The 20,598-nt window shown below is 45.5% G+C and overlaps 1 protein-coding gene across 17 annotated transcripts in view; it reads right to left on the bottom strand.

The window, feature by feature from the left end:
* Positions 1 to 20,598, bottom strand: part of ADGRL3 (adhesion G protein-coupled receptor L3) — a 609,412-nt gene that overhangs the window by 164,592 nt on the left and 424,222 nt on the right. For 16 of the 17 annotated variants that reach the window (XM_029072997.2, XM_029072999.2, XM_029072998.2 and 13 more), the window contains one exon: positions 5,386 to 5,466. The exons of the other annotated variant lie outside the window; for it this stretch is intronic. In XM_029072997.2, the coding sequence (XP_028928830.1) occupies positions 5,386 to 5,466 (81 nt within the window). The remainder of the gene's footprint in view (positions 1 to 5,385; positions 5,467 to 20,598) is intronic. 17 annotated transcript variants of the gene reach the window in all.

The following is a 20,598-nucleotide window of genomic DNA, read 5'->3' as shown; positions in this document are numbered from 1 at the left end:
CATTCCCAGATTAATTTCTCACATCTTGTGCAGACGGGAAGAGACAGAGAGCGCACATCCAAATTCAACAGTAAATACCCCTATGAAAATGATGCCGGGCAATAAGTGTTTTGAATATCAAATGGGATTGATAACTAACAAGGCGAGAATGGAGCACTCCATTCCTGTTTGGGTGAGTTAGATCTGCACGTCCGCTCTATTTTAGGCCGAGAGCTTGAAGCCTGGGCAAATCCGAGCAGGGCTCCCTGACTCGGCTCCCATCCCCTACTCTGCTCCTTGTCAGCTGGGTGACTGTGGGCCAGTCACTTCACTTCTCTGTGCCTCAGTGACCTCATCTGTAAAATGGGGATGAAGACTGTGAGCCCCACATGGGACAACCTGATCACCTTGGATCCTCTCCAGCGCTTAGAACAGTGCGTTGCACATAGTAAGCGCTTAACAAATGCCATCCAAAAAAAAAAAGACAATTAGATTAACTGCTACTAAGCACTTGGGAGTTGATAGAAACATTCCCTGCCCACAACGAGTTTACAGTCTAGAGGGGAGCTTACAGTGGGGTAAGGTCCTTGAGGGCAGGGATCACGTCTACCAACTCTGCTGTATTGGTCCAGTGCTGTGCATAAAGTGCTCAATCAATAAAATTGATTGATTGATAATAATAATAATAATGCTGGTATTTGTTAAGCGCTTATTATGTGCAGAGCACTGTTCTAAGCGCTGGGGTAGATACAGGGTAATCAGGTGGTCCCACGTGAGGCTCACAGTCTTCATCCCCATTTTACAGATGAGGTAACTGAGGCACAGAAAGTGAAGTGACTTGCCCACAGTCACACAGCTGACAAGTAAGTGGCAGAGCCGGGATTCGAACACACGACCTCTGACTCCCAAGCCCGGGCTCTCTCCACTGAGCCACGCTGCTCCCAATAAATACGATTGAATGAATACCACTGATCCATTCTGGTTGGAGTAAAGAATGAGGAAGAGAAGCTAGCAGATAGATCTGCCTCATTCATTCAGTCGTATTTACGGAGCGCTTTCTGTGTGCTGAGCACTGTACTAAGCGCTTCTTTACAAGCCTTCCGCAGAATGAGAGACAGAATGCCTAGCTGGGTAAGAGTGTCAACTTTCAAGACCGAAATGTAGAGAAAACTGCCGCAGAAGTCCTTGGACTTCACCTACGTCTGAAAATGAACCTATTACACCTGGTTGAAAATATTAACACGACTGTGCTACTAATAATCCATTTTAAAATAATAATGCCTTAAAGATGATATATTTATATATTTTAAAAGTATACCTTGAAGAGTGAGAATTGCAGAGAGGAAAAATTACCCTAATGGGGAATGCTGATACATGGTAGATTTTTATTAAGTGGTTTATGGTGAGGGTTGTGACTATTTTTCTATTTACAGAGGCAGCCCTAGTTAATTACAATGTAATGTATTTTGACATTAAAGTGCTAGTTAAAGTCTGGAATTTACACCCTTATTCAGTAATAAAATCAGCAGTTTGAAGGCCATGCACAAAAACATCACAAACATAATTGATATAGCTGCAGATCGTAGATGATTTAAATACTGCAGATTTGAAGAACAGATTCTCCCAAATTGACTTCCCCAGTGGTTTTACTTGTCCATTCCATTTTGTTACAAGAGATACGCTGTAACTCTATCTGAGGTAGCATATTTTGTAGCGGGGACACTTTATCATTTACCATGACATCATCATTATTAAATCTAAATATAACTTAAAGCTCCAAAACAGAGACCATAAATACACAAAGAAGTAGCATAACAAGCAACACATTTTAGGGTTTTGAGGTCGTAGATTGCTTCTAATACAGAATCATTCAGCAAATGCCTCCCTCCCTCTTACTCCCTAACTCCTCCTTCCTCAGCCCCAAATAAAACGGAGCATGATTAGGGAGAAAAATTGACGAGCAGGTCAAGATACACCGTAGTATAGGAAAAAAAAGTGCCATCCATATGGTGTGCCACTTCCTTATTCTTCAGACTTGATATGGGCTTTATGAAAAGCAGCGTGACGGCCTAGCGGAAAAAGCCTGGGGACCTGAGGATCTGAGTTCTAATCCCAGTTCTGCCACTTCTGCTGTGTGACCTTGGGCAAGTCACTTGACTTCTCTGTGCCTCAATTACCTACATCATCTATAAAATGGGGGGGGGGGGGGGGAATCCTCCTTCTTCTGACAAACTGAGAGCCCAGTGTGGAAAGAGACGATGTCCGACCTGATTATCTTGTATCTACCCCAGTGCTTCGTACGGGGTCTGGCACATAGCAAGTGCCGAACGAGTACCATTATAAAAAAAAAACAGATTCACTTTCCGCAGAGTATACTTTCTACCATGTACATTCTGCATCTACAATATGTGGTAACTAAAGCAAAACTATGAATAGGTGGAAGAACCACATGCCCCCCCGATACAATCTCAGTGCCAATAGCCGCCTTTTCAAACCAGGAATGGTAACTATACAGGTATTCTGTTTACCTGTGTGAACAATTTTTACAGTTGTCTCAATTGATACGGCTGGGAAATCTAGCATGCAAATATCAATTTTCACGGCTTCCGATGGGTACAATACACAAGATGAAAACTAGAAAAAAAATAAGCATTTGCTTCCATTTGAAAACAGATATGTGTTTATCCAGACCGGTTGATATGCGAGAGTAGTCACCCTGGTTCACTACAGATTCCTTTCTGAAACAGAATTTGCGGTGAAAAGGGAAAAGGCCAAAGTGGAAGCCCCATCAACCAATCGATATATCGTATTCACTGAGCTCTTACTCTATGCAGACCACTCTACCGAGCGCATGAAAGAGTGCAACGGAGCAGACATTTCACAACCTGCAAGGAGCTCACAGTCTTGAGGAAAGGCTCGTCTACTGGCCCGATAGCTCCTGCAGTCAGTCAGTCAATGGTATTTCCTGAGCACTTACTGTTTGCAGAGCACATTACTAAGAGTTTAGAAGAGCACAACAATAACATTTAGTATTATTGTAATTAACACACACATTCCCTGCCCACAGTGAGCTTACGGTCTATAGGTCAGGGATGGTGCCTAGGGTTACTTTCCAGAGAGCTATCTACAGTGCTCTGCACCCAAGAAAGGCTCCCTCAATAAAACACGGTGGGTCGGTTGACTGATTCAGAAAAGCCGACCGACGGACAAATGCTACGGATTGATCGGGGGCCCTTGCGTTGTGCCGATGCGAAGAGTTAATGGTGACAGACACACGGCATCTCCTGGCACTTATAGCTGGACATCGGGGTGTCAGCACGTGTTTGCAGCCCGCTTCCCAACACGTGTCTACGGCAGACTCGATTTGGGGGGTGGGGGTCAAGTCCACTGTTACGGCCACGCCCTGGCCACCAATTTTCCTCTTAGGCGCCTTCCCTGGCCACAGCCCTCTTCCCGTTGCCGTGCCAAGGCATGACACACTACGCAGGTGTCTCAGTAGCCTATGGCCCTCAGTCTCTGCTAGTGGCGGGACTGGAAAAATGCCGGCTAGCCTCCGGAATCCTAGCTCTCTTCAATGCAATCGTATTTATTGAGCGCTACTGTGTGCACGGCACTGTCCCGAACGCTTGGGAGAGGACAGTACAACAACCAACGGATCCATTCCCCACCCGCGATGAGCTCCTGTCTTGTACTGTGAGCCCGTTATTGGGCAGGGATTGTCTCTGTTGCCGAACTGTCCATTCCAAGCACTTAGTCCAGTGCTCTGCACATAGTAAGCGCTCAATAAATACTATTGAATGAATATTCCACCGCTGGCCTCTTCCCCACTTCTCACGAGACACGACAAAGGAATCAGCAGCCGAGTTGTTTTGGGTTTGACGAGGACAGTGCGAGACTTCACCTGTGAGCACGCGTCCTGCTGAGAGCTAAATTCTTGCACCCTTCCTTCCGTGCCCATGAAAATACAGTTTGGGTCCCTTTCCATTCGGGGGATGCATTGCTCAGATATCAAAGATTAAGAGAGGAAAGGAGCGTCCTACAGCCAGCAGGAGATGGGCTGGAGTTGTTTTAGTTGTTTTTGCAGTAGTGGTGACGATTTGCACCGAGCCATCCGCACTCTCTGGCCCAGTCTCCGGTGCCCATCGATACACACCCTTGGTAGGGATAAGGAATACATGGCTCCGTGCTCACGGAACTAAGTATCTCTGAGACGTCAACATTAATAGACATCACCGTGCCCTCATCCACCTGGAATGTTATTCTTGAGGAGGATATTTAGAGTGTTATCTAATAAAGGATGAAATAAAGATGCTGTCTGTGGTCCTTTTATGTTTCGTTCACTAGATCGAGCGACGGTCTACAGGGCAGGCCCTGCCCTGATTCCTACTGACTGAAATACAAAGGAGAAATCGACCCAAAAAATCCAACCTCAGGGTCTGCAATAAAATAAAAATCTGCTAAAAAGTCATTTTACTAGGTCTGCAAATATTTCCACCAAAGTTGGAAAGTGGGCTTTTGCTGCCTGAAAGACAATGACTCATGAAGCGCAGCATTTTCATTTTATCTGACGAGTTTTCTCACAGAGAACGTCTTCCAGGGGTTCAGCATGATTAGTGTGATAAAATGCTTCACGTTATATATATTTAGTCATTTAGTTTTGAAAATATCAATTGGAGGCACTCTTTTAAAAAAGTTCTGTGCTTACTTAGGAAAAATTGGTATTCAATCTAGAAATAATAAAATGGGCAGGATGCGCAATAATATTAAACAAGAATCCAGGCTGTGTTCAGTTTGTGTGTCTAGCGATGCAGACAGTCAATCCATGCTATTTATTGAGCGCTTACTATGGGCAGAGCAATGCCACCCAATGCCAAAGGTGGAGCCCAAAGTTAGTCTGAGAGTCTTCTGCCTGAACCGGGACTAATCCTATGTCGATGGCATTTCGATGCTCACAACCATTTTAAAACACCGACCGGGACGGGCTCTTGCAAACATCACGACATCAGCCTTTTAAAGAAATATCGGGCCGTTATTTTACCATAAATGTCCACCTAACACTGAAGTCGAACCAGTAATTATTCTCAACCGATACTGAAATCTGGCATTCCAATTCTGCTCTCCAGAGATGCTTGCTGGCTCGCAGTTTTCTGAACTAAAAGAAGAAGAAACAATGAACGTGCGCCCTCGAGTGAGAAAGACAACCTGGAAAGTTCCCGATACGTAATACCCCATGAATTCCCACGAAGAAAACCTAAGGGTGAATTGCACCGACCACTCACATCCAATGAGGTAAAGCTACATGGGCGGTTTTCCAGGAAACTATGCCGGAATTATCTTCGGGAGGCCTTTAAGGAAGAAAGAGAATTATCGTCGGCTAGGAAGAAAACGCACATGCTCTGAACTCACCTTTCGAAGGAGGCCTATCTGGATCGGAGTCGAGGCGAATCGGGGGAGCAATGTAGGACACCTGCCCATGCTGTGCCTGTCCTGTGGACCAAAGGAGGGATAAATAAATAAACTTCCTCCCGGGGCTCCAGAAGTACGGGGATATAGGCTCTCTGTCTTTCTTCCATCTTGAGCTCTCCCCCTACTCCATATCGAAGGAAACGGTATTTTGCAGAATATTACGCAGTCGTCACTGACGGTGGCTCTATTCCGCTAGTGGATATTTCAATGTCTATCTCCATCGTTGAGATCAATCTATCAAACGGCGGTATCAAACTGATTTTTATGAAGGGTACTGAAATAAGCATTTGGGGGGGGGGTGTAAAATAGAGTCAGTAGATACAATTCCTGTGTTCTAAGAGCTCACAGTCCTTGTAGGCAGGGAGCGTATGTTTATAATGTACTTTCCAAGTGCTCTGTACTCTTTGGACACTCCATAAGCACACTGCTATAACTATGCTTAAAAAAAAAAAAAGGCCAGGGACCAAATTCAATCTCTTTGTCACAATCCTGTCTGCTGATCAGATATCCTCTGAGTAATGCTGATAATGATAATAAATGATTGCAATTTTTAAGTGCTACCTAGCTGTTAAGTTCAGCCCTCTGGTAGATACTAGATAAGTAGAACAGACACAGTCCCTGTCCCACAAGGGGCTCACAACCTTAAGAGGAGGTAAAACAGGTATCGAATCCCTGTTTTACAGATGAGGTAACCGAGACAGAGGGAAACGAAGTGACTTGTCCAAGGTTACACAGCAGGCAAGTGGCAGAGCTGGAATCACAACCTAGGTCCTCTGACTCCAAGACCCATACTCTTTCCGTTAGGCCATGTTTCTTCAGAAAATATTCCATGTCACTGAGCTATTGAAATGCTATTTTTACTTTCATTTTTTCCTGGGATAATCACCTCCATTAATTTAGGAGGGAAACAGCGCCAAAAAAAAAAATCACGGATTGGCATTAGAAATTATTTTAAAAAGCCGAGTCTCCATTTTCCCAGGCCAAGACAGATGAAGGGTGGGGGAGAGGAGGGGAAGGGGAACCGGGGGAGAGGAGGAGAAGGGGAACCTGAGGAGAGAAGAAATGACATCAGCTGAAGCAAGCGAAGCGCAAGACCAAGTTGCCATGTGGGAGTCGGGGGATGGGGGTTGGTGGGGAGGATAGCCAGGGACCGATCCTGCCATGGGAAACTGGGAAGAGCCAAGAAGAAACCTGAGAATAGGAAGGATAATAATAATGCTAATAATGTTGGTATTTGTTAAGCGCTTACTATGTGCAGAGCACTGTTCTGAGCGCTGGGATAGATACAGGGTAATCAGGGTGTCCCACGTGAGGCTCACAGTTAATCCCCATTTTACAGATGAGGTAACTGAGGCCCAGAGAAGTGAAGTGACTTGCCCACAGTCACACAGCTGCCAAGTGGCAGAGCCGGAATTCAAACCCATGACCTCTGACTTCCAAGCCCGGGCACTTTCCACTGAGCCATGCTGCTTCTCACTAGGCCATTTTCTTCAGAAAATATTACATGTCACTAAGTTATTGAAATGCTATTTTTACTTTCATTTTTTCCTGGGATAATCACCTCCATTAATTTAGGAGGGAAAAAGCACCCTCCCCCCAAAAAATCAAGGATTGGCATTAGAAATTATTTTAAAAAGTCCACTCTCCATTTTCCCAGGCCCCAAGGAGACAAGAAATGACATCAGCTGAAGCAAGCGAAGCACAAGACCGAGTTGCCATTGGGTAGGATGTGGGTCCTAATCCTGGCTCTGCCACCTTTGGGATGTGTGTCTTTGGGTAAGTCACTTTACTTTTCTGTTCCTCAGTCACTTCATTATTTGTAAAATGGGGATTAAGATGATAAACCCCATGTGGGACACAGACTTTGTCCATCCCGTAGCTTCTATCCGCAGAGCACTTAGTACAGTGTCTGGCATATAGTAAGCGCTTAACAAATACCATAAAAAAAAAAAAAGGCCCTTCAGCTCTCCCATGTTGTTTCCCCAAAGCTCCTCCTGGCTTCCTGGCCGTCTCTTTCCTCGCCTTCCAATAAGGACATCATTTAGTGAGAAATAAATGTAGCTGTCTCTGCCGACCAACTAGCACCTGGCTGGATTACCGTAGTGGATTGTTTTTTGAAACTTTCAGATGGGTTCACAAGTACAACTAAAGTACGCTTCCCCGACAGTACCCCGGGGTCCATTCTTTATCTCGTGTAGAAGGGTGATGGAAATTCTCTAAGCTTGAGTCTCCAAAGTAACAGACATTTCACGGCCACTGATTCCAGTGCTGCGTATGGGTCAGGAGCAAACCAGACGTGGTTGCTAAAACGTACAGCTATGATCAGCGATAACAGTAGAAGAGGTGAGCATCCACCATGTGCAAAACACTGCAAACAACTGAAAGGGTTATCATTTTGTCTATAATTCAGCCCATCTGTTTACTTATCCATAATTTATTTACCTTAATGTGCGTCTCCCCTCTAGACTGTTAGCTCACTGTGGGTAGGGAACGTGTCTACCGACTCTGTTCTATTGTACTTGTCTAATGTGCTCTCCCATGTGCTTAGTACAGTGCTCTGCACAGAGTAGGCACTCAATAAATATGATCGATTATCTGTAGGACTGCCCTTCGACACCTTAAATTTCTGCCCAGGAACCTTCATCAACAGGCTCAGCGTGAGTTAATTCGATTTCTAAGGACTCCGGCCCTCTTGGAATGTGTCAGAATTCAACTTTTTTCTCCTCAAGAAAAACATCAAATGATAATTCATGCATTCACAGTATCAATTTACGGGGCTGTTGATCTCTTCTTTCTAAACAAGGAAAGTTAATGATACATAGATTACGATAACAGCCAGAATAACCTTCCCGTTTCAAGTAATATTCACATTGTAATAAACTCCACTGATGCCTCTTATGAGATGCATTACAAATAATGAATAGGGCTCCCCGTCGACGCGTGCTCTGGACGCTCCTCTAGCTCGCCATCCTGACGGCGGGCCCGGGCCCACGGCACTATCCCTCAGGATGGCATCTGAGATGATTGCATCCACACCCGGCTGACTCAGATAATACACACGGGCCACACAGTAGGTAGGGTGAAACGCTCGGCACCGGGACCCCATCACAACGTGACGCGGAGAAGGTTTTCGCACTAAACGACGTGAGATAATCTACATTCGTATTTCTAGGCACGGTAATACCTGTATGCTATTTAATCCGGTGTGGCCTAGCGGAAAGAGCACAGGCCTGGGAGTCAGAGGACTTGGATTCCAATCCCTGCTCTGCCGCTTGTCAGCTGTGTGACTGTGGGCAAGTCACTTAACTTCTCTGTGCCTCAGTTACCTCATCTGTAAAATGGGGATTAAGACTGTGAGCTTCAAGTGGAACGACTTGATTACCCTGTATCTACCCCAGCGCTTAGAACAGTGCTCTGCACATAGTAAGCGCTTAACAAATACCAACTTTATTATTATTATTATTTCGCTTCTCTGTACCTCACTTTACTCGTCTGTAAAATGGGGATTAAAATTGGGAGCCCTACGTGGGACAGGGACTGTGTCCTTCTCAAATATCCTCTAACTACCCCAGTTCTTAGAACAGTGTCTGGCACATAGTTAGCACTTAACAAATACCACAGTTATTAAATCCATAAATTCTAAGATGTATGTTTTTAAAGAACTGCCTTATGTGGGGTGTGTGTGGGGAGGGGATGTATAAGGGTGTGCCTAATGATAATAATAATAATAATGGTATGTTAATCTCTTACTATGTGCCAAGCACTGTACTAAGTGGTGGGGTAGAAAGAAGATAATCAAGCTTCACAAGCAGCTCACAGTGGATAGAGTGGCATGGTCAAAGCCCCCAGACAATAATAATGAAATGTTTCTGTTCCTGTGACGGATGGCACCCCAATCTTTAGCATGAATTGACAGATGAAACACAGTCTGGAATGATCCTCTCTGTCTCCTCTTCCAATTCTCTCTGAATATCTCCAGATGAGAACCAGTATTTCTGGAGAAGACCAGTGGCATGCCTAACAAGTCAGGGCCCTGTTCCACCCGATAATTTTATATCTATCCCAGACCTTTACAGAGTACTTGGCATCTTGTCAGGTTTTTTTGGTGGTTTGTTGTTTCGATGGTATTGGTTAAGCGCTTACTATGTTCCAGGCACTGGACTGACTGCTGGGGTAGATACAAGACAATCAGGTTGGACACACTCCATGTCCCACACTCCGTGCCCTTCACAATGCTCATCTATAAAGATGAGGAAAATGAGGCCCAGGGAAGTTGAGTGACTTGCTGAAGGTCATTCGGCAGACAAGTGGCAGAGCCAGGGTTAGAACCACTAGGCAGTGCTGCTTTGCTGTACTTGATAAATGCCATTAGTTTTATCATCCATCGCCAGCTTCCCCAAAACAGCCTACGGAAACCAGACTAGAAGATCAGCATTATTTGAGAAGAACTGGGAACCACGATGATCAGATTTGGAGGAAAAGGAAGAGGATTTCATGGCTCCCCATCGTGAAATGCTTCACTAAGTTCAAACCAATAATTTTAACAATAATAATGATGTAAAATGAGGGTTCAATACCTGTTCTCCCTCCTACTTGAGAATGTGGACTCCTGTGGTACAGGGACTGTGTTCTACCTGATTATCTTGCATCTAACCCAGCATCTGTACAGTGCGTTGCACATTATTATTATTATTATTATTATTATTGGGAGGATACTATCTTTGGACATCTGATTAAATGAGAAGTAAGGACAAATTTCGGGTGCTAGCTTAATTCCGGGACTTTCTTCCAAATTCCTATTTTAGTAGAAATTTCTAAGCGTGTACAAACTGGCATCTCTGTGCAGCGACACTAAAGGGAGATGAATAAACTCTGGAGATAAGTAAGGATGGAAAAAGGTGAAGGCAGTTGCTTCTTTGGGTGAGAAGCATTTTTAGAACAATACAGCCAGCCCCTCCTGGTTTGTCAGCTTCACCACCTTTCAGCACAATTTTTCCTCATTTTCCTTTGAGTGCTGTAAACAAGAGGAGAAGAAGCAGAAAGCTTTTTATGGCTTTCTTTTTTTTTTCTTTTCCCCATGATGTGGTTTTCTTGCTTTACATTTGTCAGCTGCTGATTTTGATTATTTTTGTTTCTCATGAGTGATGGCATTTCTTCCTCTAAAACAATAAAGAAATGCTGTCATTTTTTGGCTTCTGAGGCCTTCGATAACGTTTCCATTTGTTACGGCAACCCTGAGGGATCTCAGACTGCCTATCTTTCTGAGTCGCTGCTGCAGCGATCCCAAGTAGGGTTGGAAATGGACTCAGACTCGACCACACTCAGGGTCGGCTCATTCGGCTCGTCCAGAGCCTTTAAAAAATTCCCCCACATAGCTGAGCCTCAAAAACAAAGCCGTTCAATTCTCGTAGAAAAGTAACGCTCCTCTACCGATAAAATACCAGAGGTCAAGACGTCTCTGTTGCCGATGAAAAACCGGGCACGCCTATAGCATTCTAACAGCCTGCTTTTCCATCTTCAAATCCCACTCCGACTGTAACCATCTGCTGCCTCTGAAGCCTGCTTTCAGGTAAAAATGTAAACACCAATCAAAAGCAATCATCAAAGTAACGAGTTATAAAGTTGCCAATTTGGTCTCTAATCTCCTCATTCTGGCTTATTTCTTCCCTCTCATCTCATTAGTCAGAATTTTTTTTTTCCCCCTAGCCAAGTTTGTCAAGTGTGAGGTAACGTCAGAATGACTGCATGCTTCACTTCTTTGGGAAATGAAGTCAGTGATGAAGGATCAAAGGTCAGCGATGGGCTTCTCCCCAGTGAGTGGTTATCGGCGGAGAGTAAAAAACCGAAAAGAGGAAGGGAAAAAAAAAATAACTTTTAGAGTTTTGTTTTTGCTTCTAACTAAACAAAGGAGCACAGAAATGTCTTTCAGTGTGGAAACACCAGGACCAGTTGGCGTTTACCCTCTAGACTGTAAACTTGTTCTGGGCAGGGACTGTATCTTCTAACTCTGTTGTAATGAATCAGTCAGTGGTATTTATTGAGCGCTTACCATGCACAGAGCATCGGTCTAAGCACTTATTGAGCGCTTACCATGCACAGAACATCGTTCTAAGCACTTGGGAGAGCACGATAAAACAGAATTAGCAGACAAATTCCCTGCCCAAAACAGAGGCTGACATTCAAACGAGTAAATAATTCATAATATATAACCTAAACATATGTACTCTCCCAGGTGCTTAGTAGAGTCCTCCATGCATGAATGATCAATAAGTACAACTGGTTGATTGACTGATTGATATTTTTCACTCTCACCGCACCTAGATTTCTGAGAAGTTTCAAAATGGGAAAATGTTTCTGGAAAGCAGCAGTGAAAAAAAAAAAAATCATTGTATTTGTTAAGCACTTACTATGGTGCCAAGCACTATTCTAGGCACTGGAGTTGACAGAGTCCCAGTCCCATGTGGGACTCAAAGTCTTAATCCCCATTTTACAAATGAGGTAACTGAGGCACAGAGAAGGGAAGTGACTTGTCCAAGGTCACACAGCAGACAAGTGGCAGAGCCGGGTTTAGAACCCTCGTAGTAGTAGGAGAAGCTGCATTTATTGACCGTACACTTGAAGCAGTGGAGTGGAGTGAACACTTGAGAAGTACAGAAAACCAAAGTGACACGGCGCCCGCCCACAAGGAGCTTACACCTTAACATCAGCAGAAGTGCCAGCATCCGAAAAGACACACCGTTTCCTTTCGGTCAGGATACGCGAAGAATACACTGGGCAATGGGAAAGTGAACAGTTGGGTCGCGGACACGCTGCCGTGAAAATGAATCCAAGTGGCCAAAGGCCCCAAATCAGCCATGGATCCAATACAAGATGTGGCTGAAAGCGTGGCCCTCTGACCTCCAGATCTGTTTTAAATATAACTCTCTGGCCGTTCTCCCCAAGGTTTAGGTATAAATGATCTATACATCTAGAGAACAACCAACTTGTCACCTTCGGGAATTCTATTTGGAGAGGGTAAATATTTTCGTTGGTATCATTATCCTCACCATCGTCACAGCAGTGCCATAAATTTGAGTCAACCCTAGAACTCTCCCATTTATTCTACCTCCCCACCTTAAATTTGTTTTCAATATTTAAAAACAGTAATGATAATAAAAATGATACCTGTGGTATTATTAAGCACTTACCATCTGTCAAGCACTGTTCTAGGCTCTGGGAAAGATACGGGATAATCGGGTTGGACACAGTCCCTGTCACCCCACCAGGGCCCACAATCTCAGTAGAGAGGAGGACAGGTAGTGAATTCTCATTTTAGAGATGAGGGAACTGAGGCACAGAGAAGTGAAGTGACTTGCCAAAGGTCACACAGCTGACAGGTGGCAGAGCCGGGATGAGAACCCACGTCCTATAACTCTCAGCCCTGTGCTCTTTCCACTAGGCCACACTGCTCGCTGTTCCGTCTTGAAAAGCACAACGCAAACCGATCAGGCTTTGAAAGTCAAATTTCCTGCTGCATAATTCGGATCCATTACCGGGAGCCCGAACGGCATTTTAGGAGAGAAAATGCGATCCAGACTCTCCCACCAAATCTGTATCGCAAATGGCTGAGGCATCTCGGGGCCCAGTTCGGACTGGAGCTGTACAAGAGCCTCGTTGAAGGCCGAGACCCAAGAATAACAATGAGGCTACTGCGTACTTAATTTTATGATAAGGAATGAATCCACGAGAACATTAGATGATCCTGGCAGGGACTGAACAGTAACTTAACCCTCCATCTTTCCGACTCAGCAGTGCCACGATAGAGAGAGAAGGATTAGAGAGGGTGCGTGTTTAGCAAGGGTAGGATGCCGAAAGAATACAAGAAAAAGACAAACACACATCCAAACAAAGGCAACAGCTACCAAGGGGGAAGAAGAGGGAGGGATCGTGTTCCTTTTCTGTGCAATTGACAGTAGCGAGGAGAGAGAGAAAAGGCTAGTTTAGGCCACCCTGGCAGGAAGAGATCTCAAAAAACAACAACAGGAATGCCACCGAGGGCTCGGACCAACGGTCGATCCAATGGAGGATGCGTATGGGAACATCCCGGCATCTGCCCTACTTGACGTCTATCCAGTTCTTCTCATTTTTTTTTTTAATGGTACGTGTTAAACGCTTACTGTGCGTCAGGCCTTTTACTGAGTGCTGGGGTAGATATGAGATAATCAGTTGGGATACAGTCCCTCCCCCACATAGGATTCACAGTCTGAAATCGGAGAGAGGAGGATTCAACCTCCCTTTTCCAGATGAGCTATCAGAGGCACAGAAACGTTAAGTAATCGGCCCAGGGTCACAGAGCCGGCAAGTAGCGAAGCCGGGATTAGATTCCAGATCCTCTGCCCCCCAGGCCCGTGCTCTTTCCACCGGGCCACGGTCCTTCCCCCGTTGCTGCGCAGACTGTCAAATTCTCCGACCTTTCTCTCTAGATCCCTGACTCTCCCTTCAGCAGCCCATTAAGGATCTTCGCATCATGAATTTACCGAATCCTGCTGAGGTTTCCGGTCCGCAAACCTGCCGTGCTTAACAAAGTCGGTCCGTCTGTCGCCGGCCGTGCGGAGGGTGAAGGGTAAATAGAGGGACAAGAGCGCTACAGACCCAGTCCTTCAACCCTGGCAGGCTGGGGAGTAGGGGTTTCAGAGGCCGGACTGAGGAGCAGACAGACTTGAAGGCAAGGTGACCCCTAAGTCCCTGCCTTGCTGAAAGGCCGGGCCCAGATCCTTCCAGGCAGAAAAATGTGTCTACCAACTCTGTTTATTCATTCAGTAGTATTTATTGAGTGCTTACTCTGTGCAGGGCACTGTACTAAGCGCTTGGAACGGACAATTCGGCAACAGAGACCATCCCTGCCCAATGACGGGTTCACAGTCTAATCGAGGGAGACGGACGGACAAAAACGAGACCACATAATCACGATAAATAGAATCGAGGGGATGGACACCTCAACGACAAAATAAATAGGGTCATAAAAATCTATCCAAATGAGCACAGTGCTGAGCGGAGGGGAAGGGACGGAGGGAGGAGCAAAGGGAAAGGGGGGGAAAAGGGGGTTTAGCTGAGGGGAGGTGAAGTGGGGAACAGAGAGGGAGCAGAGGGCGCATACGAAAAGGGGAAGCTCAGTCTTGGAAGGCCTCTTGGAGGAGGTGAGCTCTCAGCAGGGCTTAGTACAGTGCTCTGTAGCCAGTAAGTGCTCAATAAATGCACTGACGAACTGAAACACAACAACGGCTGACGATCTAGCAGGCGATTCAGGAAAGAGCAAGGCAGGCTATGTCTCAACTCATCTGAGGCGAAGACCAGATACGTTCTCCTAGCCTTCTAAACAGAGTACAGCATAATCATCCAGGTTGCTGAGAGGTGGCAGAAATAAGCGTCGAGTGGCTTCTTTCCAATTTTCTCTCGTTAACCGGCATCCGTTACACCAAAGGGCGAATACCGTGATTTTCTTTTTCGTTCCGCTAGTTAAAATTCAAGCCACATCGTTCGGAACGAGGACGCACAAACCACTTAACCTCTTTAAACATGCGGTCGAAATCTTAAAGACTAAAACCAATACGCTTCTTACACATTCATTACTTCTCTGTGGCCATTCAAACGTTGTATTAAAATGAAGTTTTGAAATCTGGGTTTCACAGAGGATGCACTTATCCTAAAACAGAAATTTACTGGAAATGCCAAGGCTGAGCTTCCCCAGAGGATCAGATTTAGTTGAATCTGCAACTTGCCTTTATAGCCGGAGCAGGCGAAGGGGAAACGTTTCATAACCGCAATTATTCAACTGAACCAAATTCAAATCCGGGATTTCACCTTAAGTTATGACAGTGGCTTTCATTAAAACAAACAGACCTTCAAAAAAGAGTAGGGTTTCAATGATACTTGAAATACAATGAAATGAAATGAACCCTTCGCCCCAGGCCTGCACGATTAAGCAGCGGTAAGCCGGTCCGCGTTCGGGTTACTATATCACGGTGGGTCTCTAAGACCGTAAGCTCTCTGTAGGCAGGGAACTTTTCCACCAACTCCGTTGCATCGTACTCTCCCAAATGCTCAATAGGTACCACCGACTGACTGGCGTTGAGGGTACTATCGTTTTTTCAGAAACGCAACCCAGTGGTGGCCTGGACGACCAAAGGAGATGTCCTAAACGCATCAATGTCCTAAACGCAGCTCTCCCCACTCCGTTTGGCCAGCGCACCATGGAACTGGGAGGGACTATTCTTCCGGCCCCGTCTAATTTGGCGAGAAATGGTTGATACGGTCAGGCGCTCATGCACAACACCGGTCGCATTCTGAGTATCAAACCCGCGATTTCCCGTACCCCACCTTCAAGAACGCAATCCATGCATCCTAGGAGATTGACTCTACTCTCTTCCCCTCCTGAAGTTGATGAACTTTCACATTCATGATCGCTCGTGCTCTCTGTCCACCTTTCTTTTAAAAAAGACAGTATTTTATCCTTAATTCAGTAATTTCTCTTGCCCTTTCATACACCGATTCTATTTTGCCTTGCAGGATCTTGGGGATTCCACTATCCAATGTTCATATATTTAAGGTATGGATTTTGGGAGATTGATCGGTAAACCAAATTTTGTAGATTGGATGTTTGTTTTTAAATTCCAACTAAGCCTGTGCTTAGAAATAAAAAAAAGTACTGTATTTTCACAAAGGACGTACGTAGCCTAAGTCACAAATTGACTGGAAATGCCGATCCATATTTGGGAAAACAAAATGCATCCTCACCTCAGCCCCTTAGTCCAGGATCCAGGGACTTCCTGCAATGGATAGGGGGAATAGGGGCCGAGGAGAGGATCCGATTGACTCAGGCTCGGGGGTGGAGGTGGGGGCAAAAGAAGAGAAGGGCGAAGTAAAAGGAGGGACACCAGAAAGGAGAGAAAAGTGGGGAGTAAGGAGCGGCGAGTAGCAACAGAGTTACAGGGAGCTCTAAGAGCTCATATATTTAATCTAGTCTATTGGAAACGGTTATGAAACGTTTCCCCAAAAGACTGGATTAACCTGAATCCGTAAAGACCGATTTGAAGGCTAATAACCAGGATCCAGGTCTTACCTATCTGATAATAGACAAGCAGCGTGGCTTAGTGGAAAGAGCCAGGCTTGGGCGTCAGAGGTCGTGGCTCTGCCACTTAGCAGTTGTGTGACTTTGGGCAAGTCACTTAACATCTTTGGGACTCAGTTCCCTCATCTGTAAAATAGGGATTGGGACTGTGAGCCCCAAGTGGGACAACCGAATTAAGTTGTATCTCCCTCAGTGCTTAGAACAGTGCTTGGCACGTAGTAAGCACTTAAATACCATCATTATTATTTTATTATTATAATACACCTAGATGGGGGGGCTGCTGAGATGAGACTTTCTAGCACACATGAGCAAATCCACTTCCTGGCTTCTACTTACCCATTTTCCTAACTTTTTCCACCCAAGTCCGCCTACTACCTTTCGCTACTGTCTAATGACAGTAGACAGTGTCTAGTGACTTCAGGTTTTCTGGAAAGGCCTCAAACTTTTCTTCGCACAGTACCGCTAGCAACTTCTAAAAACCCTTTATCTCCCCCTCATTAGAGCGTAACCTCCTCGGGAATGGGGATCGTGATGCTTAATAAATGATCAATCAGTCAATTATTTTTATTGAGGGCTTAATGGGTGCGGGGCACTGTATTAAACACTTAGGAGAGTACGACAGAGTTAGGAAATGTCCTTCACCCTAGGAGAAGGGAAGTTTGAGGGTTAGGTGTTCTCCCCATCTTGCTAGCTCTCCTAAGTGCTCAGTACAGTGCTCTGAACACAGAAGGTGCTCAACCGATAGTACTAGATTCTGTACATCATTTATTTATATTAATATCTATCACCGCCTCCAGCCAGTAAGCTCACTGAGGGCAGGGAATGTGTCTACCCACTCTATTCTGCTCTTTCAAACACTTTTTTATGGTATCTGTTAAGCGTTCATTACGTGTCAAACACTCTTCTAACTGCCGGGGTAGAGGCAAGTTAATTAGGTTGGATATAGTCCCTCTCTAGCATGGGGCTCGAAGCCTAAGTAAGAAGGAGAACAGGAGAACTACGGCACAGAGAGGTTAAGCGACCTGATCAAAGTCACCCGGCAAGGAACTGGCGGAGTGGGATTAGAACCCAGATCCTCTGAGTCTTAGACCCGCGCTCTTTCCACTAGACCGCGCTGCTTCTCAGAACGTAAGCGTTCAATAAATAACATTGAGGAGGACGACGAGGGGTTTGAGAGCAAGGGTCACGCCTACTAATCCTATTACTTTTCAAAGAGTAATTCTGGCAGCACACAGGTGTTCAATAAGGATTACTGATGGATTGATCTTACTCCACTTGAAGAGGGGAGGGGAGAGAAGGGAGTATATGTGTGTGTGCTTGTGTGTGTGGGGGGGGGTTTGTTTGGGCACATGATTTTCATTCATTTCATTCATTCACGTGTATTTGTTGAGTGCTTACTGTGTGCAGAGCTCTGTACTAAGCCCTTGGAAAGACAATACAACACTAAACAGTGACACTCCCCGCCCACTTGATTCTCCTCCCCCGAAACAGACTCTCGAACGATGCAATCCAACGGACCGAGGGACGGAGAGGAAGCGAGATGACTTTTCAAATCTGGGTATTCCTAGGCACGGGTCCCATGAGAATTAGGTATGAGGAGACGTGCATTACTGCCTCTAATTAGGCCAGCCCACCTCATTTCCTTTAGAGATTACAGAAGCCGCTTGACCTCTCTGGGTTTCAATTTCCTCATCTGTAAATTAGGGATAACGCCACCTTAAAGGGTGATATGATTTGGTACTTGTTAAGTAATAACAATGTCGGTATTTGTTAAGCGCTTACTATGTGCCAAGCACTGTTCTAAGCACTGGGGTAGATACAAGACAATCAGGTTGTCCCACATAGGGCTCACAGACTTCATCCCCAGTTTACAGATGAGGGAACTGAGGCACAGAGAAGTTAAGTGTCTTGCCCAAGGTCACAACACAGCTGACAAATGGTGGAGCCGGGATTAGAACCCGTGACCTCTGACTCCCAGGCCCGTGCTCTTTCCACTGAGCCACGTTGCTTCTCTAAGTACTTATTATGTGCCAAGCACTGTTCTAACTAATAATAATAATAATAATAACGTTGGTATTTGTTAAGCGCTTACTATGTGCAGAGCACTGTTCTAAGCGCTGTGGTAGTTACAGGGTCATCAGGCCGTCCCACGTGAGGCTCACAGTTAATCCCCATTTTACAGATGAGGTCACTGAGGCACAGAGAAGTGAAGTGACTCGCCCACGGTCACACAGCCGACAAGTGGCAGAGCCGGGAGTCGAACCCATGACCTCTGACTCCGAAGCCCGGGCTCTTTCCACTGAGCCACCCTGCTTCCCATACTGAAATACCGGAGTAGACACGAGGAAATCGGGTTGGACGCAGTCCCTGCCCCACACGAGGCTCACAGCCCAAGAAGAAAGGAGTACCGCTTCATCCGTACCCAAGAGAATTCAATGGTCTCCAGCAATCTGTGGCTCCCTGCTATCCCTAAGCGCTTAGAACAGTGCTCTGCACAGGATAAGTGCTCAATAAATGCGACTGAACGAATCCCTCTCTGCAAAAGCAATGAGACGTCACCATCGCCCGCCAGGGCCGTGTCCCCGGTTTGGGTTCTTAGCAACGTCGGGAACCGTTTTAACTCGTACCCTGATTTTTGATTGCGGCCAGCGTTTGGAAATGTGACCCGAGGACGTGTTTTTGTTCATTTTGCTAATAGGCATTAACCCCCAAGGGAGTTTAATTCCTCATTGTAAATGTTTCCTTTTAAGATAAAATTCATGAGTTTCCTCCTCTCCCAAGCCCTTCCACTGGGTCATTCACCTCTTGATAATGCAGGAAATTTTCCATTCAATGTTCCATCGGGAGCACGTGTGCAGCTTACCCATTGACTAGGCCCATTTACATTTCGAGAAAACCGCTTCAGTCCTGACATTGTTTCGGAGGACCGCAAGCATATATTTTACTCATTTTAAGAGGAATTATTGACCGATTTGCTCTATTTTTCAGGGGATACTAAATTCGGGAGTCAATTTAAAGAAACTGGAGCTTTAAAGCAATTTCCACGAATTCACGGGGATTAATTTGTTCAGCAGGAAGTTGAAATGCCACGCCTTACCGGGGGAACACACAGAAAAATGCTACTTTGGATATTTACTATTTAATGCATCTTTGCATATAGACCTAAACAGGGTAACGATTTTAAAGGATTAGTGCACGTTTACGTGAAGGAAAAAAAAAAGTCAGTTTGCAGACTCCACTCTCACTGACTTTCTTCTGGCTTCAAAATTCAAAACAAAATGTGTGTACATTAGAGTCTTCTGACGTCCTGAGATGAAACTTTTAAAGGCTCCGTCTACATGACGGCCACCCACACTTAAGCTTCCCTGCGAGCTCGTCCCCCTGGAGTGTAAACTCATTACGGGCAGGGAACGTTTCTGCTAATTCTGTTGTATTCTCTCAAATGCTCAGAACAGTGATCTGTACACAGTAAGCGCTCAAAAAATACCACTGAATAATTGATTGCTACAACCCCCAAATTCAACGCCATGGCACTCATTCTTATCCACAAGTTCCCCACGTTGGGCTTAGGTACTCTGTCCTACCTGCTCTCTCCTTCCTCTCTTTCACTCTCTTTCTGCCCCTTTGTTCATTCAATAGTATTTCATTCAATAGCATTTATTGAGCGCTTACTATGTGCAGAGCACTGTTCTAAGCGCTGGGGTAGATACAGGGTCATCAGGTCGTCCCACGCGAGGCTCACAGTTAATCCCCATTTTACAGATGAGGTCACTGAGGCCCAGAGAAGTGAAGTGACTCACCCACAGTCACACAGCCGACAAGTGGCAGAGCCGGGAGTCGAACCCATGACCTCTGACTCCGAAGCCCGGGCTCTTTCCACTGAGCCACGCTGCTTCCCCTCTCTCCTGCACTCTCTATCCCTTCCCTGACATTTTTCTCCGCCTCTTCCCCCCATTAGGCTTCTCAGAAGTGCTGTCCCTTCCCACTTCACAGGAGAGGGAATGGAGGCAAAAGTTAAGTGACTTGTCCAAGGTCACACAGCAGGC

This window comes from Ornithorhynchus anatinus, chromosome 10 (genome assembly GCF_004115215.2).
Source record: "Ornithorhynchus anatinus isolate Pmale09 chromosome 10, mOrnAna1.pri.v4, whole genome shotgun sequence".
Taxonomy (NCBI): domain Eukaryota; kingdom Metazoa; phylum Chordata; class Mammalia; order Monotremata; family Ornithorhynchidae; genus Ornithorhynchus; species Ornithorhynchus anatinus.
This window is presented reverse-complemented; position numbering and strand designations above follow the sequence as displayed.